Here is a 12,333-nt window from a genome sequence, read left to right on the forward strand (position 1 = left end):
TAAGAAGAGATTTTTACAGTTTAGCATTTTAATTATAATTAAAAGGCACCTTTTAAAAGCTTAGAAACACGGCTTTTCTGTGTTCAGGCTGTCTTATAAGAGTTCTTCTTCCATAGAGATATTGCAGCTTGATGTTTCTATTGCATGTTCTTTATTACCTAGGTGTGTTTTCTTTCACTGGCTCTGAGTCCAGATTCAGGTGCTCGGGGATTGGTCGGTTTTCCTGCCCAGGGATTGGTTGGTTTCATGTTTCAGTTGGTCAGGGGCAGAGTTGACTCTGGTTTCAGGGACAAACTGGCAAAGTGTGTTTCTTTCACTGGCCTTTTTTTTTTTTTTTTTTTTTTTTTTTTTTTTTTAAGATGTTTGGCTCTAATTTTGGGGCCTGGGCATATTTCTTTCACTGGTTCTCGTTCCAGAGCCATGGTGTGTTTCTGAGTCAGGGTGACTTTCCCAGGTTCAGGCTAAAAGTGTTTCTTTCACTGGCTAAGGTTTCAGATCCAGGGTGTGCTTCTAACTGGTCCTGGGATCAGGTTCAGTGTGTGCTAGATTTCAAACTCAGGGACTGGATGGTTTCTTTGGCTGGCCCCTTTACCTTACATCAAGCACCAAATCTGAGTAGTATAGACACCAATGGAACACATTTCTGTGGTCACTCCTGGGCACCATATTTTTTTCCCCAAGTTTATTTAGAAGAACTATATTTGTGACCTATTGGGGGCCTTGTAGCAAGTGTCCATCATTGCACTGAATACCTATGTAGTCAGCAGCAGTTGCACCCTGTCATGCATAGTAATGCCCACCACTAGTTTGAAAATGATTCTGAAAAGCAGTCAGCAGAGAGCTTCCTGTCTCCTGTGTGTATCCTTGGAAGTGTCCCATACCTCCAATCTTGGCGTTGAAAGCGATTCCAACGGTGCAGTGAGAGTTGTTTGCAGCGGCTGCCACTTCTCCAGCACAACGGGTCCCATGCCTGCAGTAGAACAGACATGGTTTCTAAAGTAAGGTACTCTGTTCTCACCAGTTCTATGTGTCACAGCCAACTGTGACTGTTAAGAAAGTATCCAGCTGTGGCTGTTTCCAGAACTTCCTACCCAAGGAGCACTCAGCTTGTTTGTGGCAAATTATTTAGCACTTCATCATGTGATTTTTGAGTTGTATTTTGAAGATATTTATTTTTGATATCTTGCTTTCCTAAGTGGAAAATTACTCTAAAGGTTGAAAGTAAACCATATGACTTGTTAGGGACTATTTTGCTTGTATTCTCTAATAAGTCACAGGGCAGATGGGGCTATTAGATGCCCAACAGATGGCTACAGAAATATCTCAAGTTTTAATTTTATTTAATTCTGAATAAACTTAAAGACTAATTCTTTGTTCAGGAATAAGAAATATTATACATATGGATATACAAGATTTCTCTTTTTAACTTCATTATTTAGTTTTTGTGAATTACATATATGAGTACTATATTTACATTTTCCCAATTTCTACTCCCCTTTCTCTTTCCCTAACTTCTGTGTCTCTTCAACTTGCTTTAAAATGCATGATTTTTTCCTTTATAATTATAATTGTCTGCTTTATAAACAATACACTTAAATACAGATCAATTAATCCTAGTGAAAATTTATTATTTAAACTATAATATAGTATCAAATTGCAAAGATATCGCATAAAATATATATCTTGATAATTGCTTTAAACCAATTGTGTGTAAATTATCGAGGCATGTCAAGACTCAGTACATTTGTTCCTTTTCATTTCCTTATAGTTTTTATTTTTAAAATGTGGTCATTAGAAAATAACATTTGTGTTATTATTATTTTTTAAAAAAGAATTCCCTGTTACATTTTTCCTCACAGCAATGCTCCTAGATTAGAAATATCTTCTGGCTGAAGCAAAGGAGTTGCTGGGAAGAAAATGATGCAACAGGAGATTATCATACAGAGTGAATCGAGTTAACCTCAAAAAGACAAATACTACATGTTTTCATTTGTGGGTGCTAGATGATACATGCATGAATAAACCTATGCATGTATATCTAACATGAGAATAGAAGGGAACTTAAGGGAGGAAAGGAAGGTACATGGAGGGAATATGCTCAAAGTACATTGTATACCTGAATAAAAATTTCCCTATAAGTTCCAGAAATGTGAACAATGAATATATTATGCCATTAAAAAAACAAACATCTTCTGGCTGAAAGACCTTCCATCACCTTTTTCAGGAGCAGCAGAGGAGGTTCAAGTATAAAGAACAGACTGTTCTGAAGTCATGGCTTAGAATCTATATCAGGGCTTAGAACATAGCATTGAGACAATTGCTGCATCACCACTGAACCCAGAGGAAAAACACGAAACCAGGACTAATGTCTGCCATGCCTGAGGAAGAGAGGTGACAACTCTCTCTAGGGTGTGAGTGTGATGTCTGGTGCACATTTCTGCCTTCATTGTAGAGATGAGAACAACTAGTGGCATTTGAGATGTGAGGACATCTGTGAAAAGAGAAGACCAGCTCTCAGTCTTGAAAATTCTACTCCACTGTTTTCTCACTCAATATTACATCTGCTATGGTCTACTTGTCATGAGGTGTAATGGATGTCTCTCCAACTGTAAACAACTTATAGGCATTGAGGTATGTTTGCTAAAAGAGATATTCCATATTGCTCTTTTCACTTAGTACATATTTCTATACAAATATTAATCTGGATATATTAGTGGCTACTAATACACTGAATTATTCTTCATGTGGTAGTATAAATAATGTGTGATACAAATTCTTTTAATATATCTTCTAGTCCCAGACTGTTATCCATGTTTTTACTAATATAAACAGGAATGTGACAAGTAATTTTGAGCTCATATATATTTATGCATGAGCTCATATATATATAAAATTTATTAACTGAAGATGTTACAAGAAGTAGAGTACAGTGGACAGAAACAGATAACAACCTGGAATAATGTCACTAAAGTATATGAAAACATGTCTTTAACAATATTGGTGTAGGGTTGAGGAGATGGCTTAGTTAGTATAAGGCTTGCTATGCAAGCACAAACATCTTAGCTCATCCCCAGTGCCTGTGTAAAAAGTCAGTGACAGTGGCATATGCCTGTGAGGCAGATCCCTGGAGTTTGCTAATAAATGAATCCATACAATGAGAGACTATCTCAAAAATAAAATACTGAGGAAGATACTCAAAAATCGAATCTACTTCTGGCCTACACACACACATACAGTCTCTGTACATATATCACACATGCCATACATATACCACACACACACACACACACACACACACACACACACACACACACACCGTACATATACCACACACACTGTACATATACCATATATACCACATACACACACACACACACACACACACACACACACACACACACACACACAACTAAATGCCAATATGTCTACAGTGATGCATGTCATGTATGTGCCCGAGAGAAGGTAGGAGAAAAGGGGGAGGGAGAGATATTAAGCAAAGTTAAGTGCCATTCTGAAAAAACGGAGGAAATATTATCGCAGTTAAATAAGAATCAGGATAAACAAATAAGCCGAATAGATGTTTATTCGGGGAGAAATAACTTACAACCTAGATGGATGAACACCAGGAAATTCAACCCGATGCTCTCCTCTCCCAGTCATGCCAGCAAGAGAAAGCTTTTCCCGGCCCTCTCCGACCTCCTTCCCCCAGGTCACTTCCACCCATGGCTCCACCCCCCAATGGGCGTGGTCAGTGCCACAGAAGGACTATCTCAATACAAAATATTTGTACAAACTCTTACATATGAGTTTTTCAGTCTCTTATCTTCTTTCGTATGACATTAAAAGTATCTAATTTTTGTTGTTTGAATACATTTTACATTTTCTGTGGAACATCATTGGAACTACTCATTAATTACTGTGGCTTGTTTTATGAACAGATTTTCTGAAGCCCTGGTTCAAAGTTCTCATTGCCTTTCCTATTATGTCTGTTGTAAAAATGTTTGCAAATTTGATGTTGCAAAGTGTTGTTCACTGAAGGAAATTTTAGGCTGTCACACCCAGTATTCAATTTTTGATGGACTCACAGTTATGCTTCCCTGGTAATATATTATTGTGGTGTGTGTGTGTGTGTGTGTGTGTGTGTGTGTGTGTGTGTGTATGTGTTGGGCAGTATTTGGGTCATAGCACATATGCAGAGTTCAGAGACACTCTTGGACTTGGTTTTGTCCATCTTCCTTTACACAGGCTTCTGGGATCAAACTGAGGTCTACTGTCTTCTGCATCAAGTCCATTTATTTGCTGAGCCATCTCACAGGCCTGGGTTATATCATTTTAATTATTAGAAAAACTTTCAAGTATTAAAGGAACAATTATCTCTTGTGTGAGTCCCAAACACAATTGATAATTTTCCCTTGAGCCCAGCAATTGTTAAGTTTGAGTGTTCATTGGGCTCGTGCTGACTAGTACCTAAAGGTGTAAGTTATTCTTACAATGACAGCTCAGACTAGAGAGGATGTGCAGCAAGGGCAACAATCTTCCATTGCTGGTGGGAGTGCAAACTTGAGACGTTTTTTTAAAGCAAAACAAAACTAAGACAGTTTTGAATAGGGGGAAGCACGTTTAGTGTAAGTGCTTTTTGATGCATTCATGTCCAGTTCTGTTATTTTCATTTTGTTAGAGTTCACTTAGCATGTGGTAATCCTATGAATTCAGCCATAGGAATTGAACAAAGGGTATGTACAATCGTTAGTATTGTTTTCTTCTTTACACAAACAGCACACACTTCTGAGTGTCTTACTTGGGTTGTCTATGTCTCATCCCCATATCATGAGATACACATAATGAGAGTCAGTCACTCTTTGGTTTTCTTTTTTTAACCCTAGAAATTAGATAGAGACAAAAGCATATTCTTCGCTTTATTTCCTCTTGCAATTTGTAGTCTCTTTTGACATCTTTTATATCCAGCTCAGAATTGTTTGGTTGGCTCCATAAAAATGAGCAACAAGGCCATCCAGGAATTCTGGACTACCACCACCTCACAGATGTCAGTCCACTGTCTCCCACTGGTTACTGTTTCAGGCAGGAAGTCATTGGTTGTACGATATCTTTCTGAGCACTTTGCAGATTTTTCTGAGAAATATCTTAGAAAATATCCTGTAGAATTTTTACACTGGTGGTGTTGAATTGTTGCAGAGTTCCTAGCTAAAATCTGTCTTCTCATGGGTCTCCTCATTTTCCCCTGTAGGGTCAATGAATGGTCAGTTTATATATTAATTTTAGTGGCTAACCTCTAAGACCTAACAGTTCTCTCTTTATTATATTGCATGCTGTATAAGTCTTACATCCCAACTATCTTATCTTCAACCATGTCGAATCTACTATTTAATCCATTCAAGGTGCAATCACTTCAATTTCTGTTTTAATTTTTAAAGTTCATTTTATTCTTTAAAATAGAACTTAGTTGATTCTGATAATCTTTTCTTAATGCCTTCTGATATCCCTTTCTTTACACATATAAATTAAATACAAGAATTATAAAATACTAAATTCCAATTAAATCATCATGCTTCTTGCTAAATGAGTTTTAGGATGCCACTTTCCAAATGTAACTGATGATGGTTCCAGGGATGGGGTCATATTGCTTGCACTTTTATCTTTGTGTATTCTCTGGGAACATGGGGAAAATTTCAATCTCTTTCTGTAGCTATTTGGTGATCAACTAACACAACCAGTATGAATTATTGGTCTGACTCTAAGTTCTTAAAAGACAGATTATATACTCTGATTTTCTTGCGCTATCTGCTACCTAGTTGACAAAGTCCAATGAACTGTCAGGTTCATTATATATAGTTTTTTTCCCCTTAAGGTGATGGAGACAGTGCCTCTAGGTGCCATTTTTCACAAGAATTCTTATTTCCCCCCATTAAACCATGTATCATCTTTGTCTGCACTCTCTGGTTTCCTGAAATACATCTCTCATATGGGCTAGAACTAGTTGCTCAATCAAGATGAGCATGTGCCCAGTCAATCTTAAGTATTTGTATCTTCCCAGTGAAATCCTCATGGTTTCCCAGTAGCTTAATCATCTACAAAGTTATTTAGTATTTTACTGGGGAATTTGGAGGTATAATTAGGAGCTATAATACTGAGTGTCTGATTTTTCCAACACCATTTAAAAATGGAATTATTAGCTTGCTTCTGCATTCCTCAAATGTAACATAGGTTGACACCAATTGCACACATCTTTAATGCACAGCACATACTCTCAGTTGATTTTTTTCCTTACAAATAGAGTTTCTTGCAAAAAATGCTTTATATTGTTTGTCACAGTAAAATAAACCATTTTTATGAAATGGTGAAACTGAGGCAAACCCCCTTTCTCGGCTTACTCATGTTGAAAATATCAGTTAGATAATATACCTCAACATAATGTCACATAATGCAAATAACTAGCTAAACTACATTTAAACAACCTACAAGCACTGGATGACAATGATTGCCACCCCACAAAATACCAGTGATCTTTTTACTTTTATATCTTAGTTAGACTTAGTATTTTGACATGGATTTACAACCAACCCTAGGGGAATAATTAGCATCATGACTGGTTTGAAGTTCAAGTGTGTGAGCATGTCTCAGGAAAGAACAGGGGTGGGCAGCATCGATAATGTCATGTCAGTTAAACACTAAAGTCAGAAACATAAGTCTCTTTCTCAGATGTAGTTTGATTCAAAGATGAGAATGTGTGTGTTAGAGTGGTTTTGGTATAGTAAAAGAAAATTTAATCCAGAAAATATAGTCAATATTACACTGAAACCCAAAGAACACCTAAATAATAACTGTACTCCGAGGTACATGTAGCAAGAACTCCTCAGAAATCAGGCCCTATTATAATCCTACCTGTGAAACTTCTGAAAAAACAACCCAGTTACATACATTATAATGGGCCTGAGTATCTTTGACTTGAAACAAGACTAGACATTAAGAAATAAAACAAATATGGACATATTGCATTTTAAAGGTGTTTCTCAATGTATCATTCCTCTGGAATATTTTCAGGATCCTGGTAAGTACGAAACATCCCTCTTGCCTTGTCCATTCAGCACACTGCTGAGTGAATTTTATTCTCCCCATTGTAGCTAGCTGGGTTAGAAATCCTAACTTACTGGTGCTTGCACAGATCCACAGGTAAGATGTGAACAAACTCATTAATGGGTCAGAGATCAGGATGTCCATGGAGCTTTTCCTTAGCACCTGCCATCACAGCTCATGGAGGGGGAAAGTCACAAGTGTAGGAATCCAACAAAGGCAAGTGGCTAAATAACTGCAGATTTTCTTCCTCTCCTGCCATAAGTATCTCCAACTATCCATGGATTCTGCCAGTCACCACTAATACTGTTCCCATTTGACATCTGGTATACCCACTCTTTCTTGAGGATGTTTTCTTTAAATCTTAGAGAAAATTGTGTATTTCAAAACAGCCTTTTTAGAGGGGGAAGAGGCAGCAAGATAGAAGGAAACATTCTCCAACAAACAGTTCAAAAGTGGTGGTCTTGATTTTTCTTGTCCTATGTGATAATACTTTATTTATATTGTACTCATTCAGAAAGTCACATTAAACTTGCCAAGTAGGCAAAGCAGACAGGATTTCTCTTAGTTTACAAACGAGAATGATTACTTTGGCAGATGGTGAATGGATGGTTTGAAACATAGGAGGACAAAAAGCAGCCCAGAGTGCCCTGGGTGTGTTACTATGGCTTTTCAGGACCCTGACCAACCTTGACTTCTGGGACTGTATCCCTCAGATCCTGAATGGAGACCAAGATTTTATCATTTGCTTGCCCACTCTCCTTCTCTTTGACTGCAGCTGATGCTGTGTCAGGCAGATGATAGGAATATTCGACAACATTATTTGTGGCAACTACATTATCTTAAAACATAGGCCTAGACCTATGGCATTTCCCCCTCCTCTCTCTATCCACCATAGCCCAGGAAACTAACTCATTTTTTTTGTTAACTGAAGAACATTAAAAAATTACCCTACCCTAGTCCATTTCTAAAGAAATTCTTTTGTTTCTCAGAAACTAATTTTGCTTAGTTTTATTTTTTTCCCTCAAACATGTTTCATGGAATGACAAAATATAACAACAACTCCACATAGGCACACAAGGACATGTGTATGCAGCACTGACCAGGACACCTAGCCTCCTCTTATCTACCTTTTCTCCCCACTAAGTGCTGCATTTTATAGTATATCTAATATACTAATTAGGACCAGGGAACAGGCTCTTGGCTTGGCTCCTGTTTAATAATCCAGACTTGCACCTGTTAGATTGGTTGGTTCCCTCCTTGGCTTTAAACGAGTAGTTTTCCATGTGGCACTTAAACTGGTTTCTATGAAGTAAATAGTTTATGCTTGTCTTCATGTGCTTGTGACCCCTTGATGTTCCCTTCCCTCTGAAGCTAAAAAGGGGTCTAAAGCCCTGTTCTCAAATCTCTTCTAACCTCTAACCTCTTAACAGAGAGCTCTTCAGTGTTCTTAAACACCATTCTACTAGTTTTTATCCCATGTAACTAGAGCTTTATAAACAACTTAATGTCATTTTCTGCCAGTGAGGACTGAGAAATTGTCTCATGTAACTCTTGACTATGAATATATAGAAATTACTCATTCTTGCTGATTCATTTTAGGTCTGTTCTTTGTGAGCTAAGAATCAAGTGGTTTCTTTTTCAAAGTTCACTAATGTAGATCTGGAGGGTCCAACTTTCCCTTGGAAGGTCTAAGGCAGCGCTCAGTGTTGTCCCTTGGATATCTGTCTATGTTACAGAAATAAATGTTGTCTCCAAGAAAACAGAAAGGACAAAGCTGCTGCTCCCCATACCTCCTCCCCTTCCTGTACTCCCCCACACCTTTTTCTTTGCTTGTTTTTATTCTTTAAAATAGTCTCACTCTGTAGCCCAGGAAGACCCAGAGCTCATAATGTCACTTAAACTGGAGTTGAGCTCTCAATCTTCTCCTCTTAGCCTCCCGACTGTGAAGTCCCAAGTACATACCACCACACTAAGTTCTAGCCCCTTCTCTAAGCAAACTGAAAATTTCTCGGAATCCTGTGTTGGAAATTGCCAAAGAACCCCCCCCCCAAAGATGTTCTACTGAACAATATTAAGCTCTCTCTTCCTTCTTCATGTTCTCGTGTCTTCTTTTGTAATGTTCAACTCTTGTTTTCAAAGCTTGGGACCTATGAAGTTGAGTAATTCAAGGCTCACAATACTGGTGAAGGCATATCTCCACTAGTGACCCTTTATTTTTTCCCATGAAAAGTTACTGAGGCTGAACTTTCTAGATATTTTAGCTGATATCTGATAAAAGTAGGTTACTAACTAGCAAATAGCACTAACTAAAAAGAAAAAGAAAACCGGTATAGTAGTATGGTGCCATAATTTCAGCACATGGATTGCTGAGACAGGAACACATATTCATGGCCAGCCTAGGCTTATACCAAGAACCCTTCTCAAAAAACAAATCAACACCAACTCAAGACACGGAGGTTTGTCTTGAGTAAGTGTTTTCTGCACATAATCAACATTCATGGAGATGTCCCCATGTGTCTTCTTTGGTATGCAGTAAACAGTGACCTAGGGTTGGAGGATTTTCTACATTCATAGGGTTTCCTTATAGGGTGTAGGCTGTCCGAATTACTGTGAACTGAGAAATTTGTGACCAGGGCAGTAAACACATGATAAATACCTGCTTTGAATTTCAGAGGCTAGACTCAGGAAATGGATATCCCCTTCCTCTTATGGCCCTGGAAGCTACATATTCATAGATTTTTTTTTTCCCCTAAGCAAAGTGATTCTCATACCCAAATATCACTTGACAGGCATTGATAGAATAGCATTAAAGGGGAAAATAACTCTGGGAGTGCAAGGGATATTGGGTAGGACTAGGGGACTAATGGGGCTGGTAGAATGGGGGGGGCTAGAAAGCTGGGGGGGGTTGAGGGTTTGGGAGCTTGGAGGTCAGGGGTTACTTGGGTGCTAGGAGGCTGGGGAGTGGTTTCAGGTGGTAAAGTGCTAGCCACATAAGCATGCAGACCCCAGTTTGGATCACCAGTACCCACAGAAAAGGCAAGCTTCCTGACCATAGTGCCTGCAATCCTAGTGCTAGGAAAGGTGGGGGACAGGAGGATGCGCAGTGCTTGTTAGCTAGTCTAGCCGAATCAGTGAGCCACAGGGTCAGTGAGAAACCCCAACTAAAAATTAGGTGGAGAAGCAACTGAGGAAGACATCCAGCTGCCATTTCTGGGGGGGCCTCCACATGCACCCCCACAATGTGCATGTGCACGTGTGCACACACACATACATACATACACACACACGTACACACACATACACATGTACACATACATGTACATACACACATACACATGTACACACACACACACACACACACACACACCACGTTAAAGAAAAAAAAAAGAAAGAGAAATGCTTTGGGTAATGCCACACTGGCATGTTATTTGTCTATTCTAAGAAAACAGAAACAATTTCCTCTGGAACCTAATGAGCTCTATGAGTTTGACTAATTGAACCTAAGACCAGTGGCAAAGTGTTGCCAGGTTTATGCAAATAATTATTAAGTATTATGGTACATGCTAATTAAGGTTTAGGAGCAAACACTCTCAGCATTTCTGCTCCAGTTGTTTGGGGTTGGTGTTCACAAAAATGCTCAGTATGCAGGCTGAATGGCCTCCCCTTTACCACCTAGGCTGACTTTTCTATAATTTCATGTTATCATAATTAGAAGAAAATTTCCTAATTAGAACTCAGTAATGCATGACATATGGAGGTGTACACTGAATGTATATGCCAAGAGACTGAAAAAAGGCCTGTAGAGGTAACGAAAGAAACAACGGCCCGACTCAAGTTGTGATTTCCATTCCTTTGTGGTCTTTTTCTATATCTCTCTCCATTTTTCATATGTTCACAGAAAGTCACTTTATATAAATGTCTCAAATAGCAAAACAATATGGTGGGGTGCTACGATGTACTCAAAACAGACAACATTTCACCTTTACCTGTACACTGTAAGCAGTTTACAGCTATTGCTGCAATGGCTTACCTGAAACAAATGGAACTACTGCCATACCTGCCAAGTCATCCCTTCAGTAGTGAGAATAAACCAAGAACTGAAGGGTGTGTTTGTCACTAAGGATTCAAAGGTGAGAACAACACACGTGATATGATGTGGTGTCAGTGAATTTTCATGGCCAAGAAGTCTTAAACAATAATGTATACACATGTATTCATTTAACAATATATTCAATGGGTCCACTTCTATTAGCTTTTATTATTATATTTAGATAAACATATCATTCAATACTTACTGTAAAATAGGCTAAAAATACATTTCAAATCTGTTAAGAGCTGGTGGAGAGAGGGGGCATTATAAATGCCTGATCTCACTTGGATGGAGACTGCTTCCTGATCATGGACACACTGACAAACTACTGAAGACAGAAGTCTTACTTTCTAAGAAATAAAGAATGAAGACCTGTGACCATGGTATAGCCCCATTTATCCAAAATACAGGTAACAGAGACACTGAGCTCCAGTCTAAGGGCTCTTGTAGTGTTATCAAATTCCTTCCACAAGACACTCCAGGCCCTTCAAGTCTGAGGAGTACCAGAGTCATCTTGTAATCTAGATGAAAGTTAAAGCATAGCTAAAAAAACAAACAATCCTGAAGCCTTATAGTCACTCAACTATCATGCAATCTTTTTAGCTTAGCAACTCCAAGAGAGCACCAGCCTTAATTTACCAATTACAGCTTTGCAAACTTCATGGCATTCTCATATATACCAGAAGGTTTCGTTTTAACATTGCAGAAGTATTAACCCTACAAATAAAAAAAAAAAAAAAAAACAAAACAAAACATAAAACAAAACAAAAAACTCCTTTAAGCAATATCATAATTCCTGATTGTCAATTTGACAATTTAATGTATATAGTATACTCTGTGTTAAAATAATATAAGGGATATATGGGATATACTTTTATTATGGGTATTTGAATGAGTGCAAGACATGAATTGATAAACACTGTCGGTAATGAGCTTGACTTTATGTGGCAACATGAAGCCTTGTCACTTATTTCCTTTCATTTTTCCTTCTCAAATTGTGAAAACCATTCCCAGCTAGATGATCCTCTGTCCATTTGAACTAAAGTCTTTTGTTTTCTAGGCATGGTGGAAAAAAAGTTAGTCTTCTTAGGGCCAGAAACCACATATGCTTCTACCTTTCCTACCTCTTTTATGATACCGAATACAATTTT

The 12,333-nt window shown here is 38.1% G+C and overlaps 1 protein-coding gene across 1 annotated transcript in view; it reads right to left on the minus strand.

Annotated features, from left to right (window-relative positions):
- The window catches only part of Pcsk5 (proprotein convertase subtilisin/kexin type 5), a 409,247-nt gene that overhangs the window by 246,927 nt on the left and 149,987 nt on the right, over window positions 1-12,333 (minus strand). Inside the window, exon 6 of the mRNA XM_051194065.1 lies at window positions 882-970. Coding sequence (XP_051050022.1) covers window positions 882-970 — 89 coding nt within the window. The remainder of the gene's footprint in view (window positions 1-881; window positions 971-12,333) is intronic.

Source organism: Phodopus roborovskii, unplaced genomic scaffold (assembly GCF_943737965.1).
Source record: "Phodopus roborovskii unplaced genomic scaffold, PHOROB, whole genome shotgun sequence".
Taxonomy (NCBI): Eukaryota; Metazoa; Chordata; class Mammalia; order Rodentia; family Cricetidae; genus Phodopus; species Phodopus roborovskii.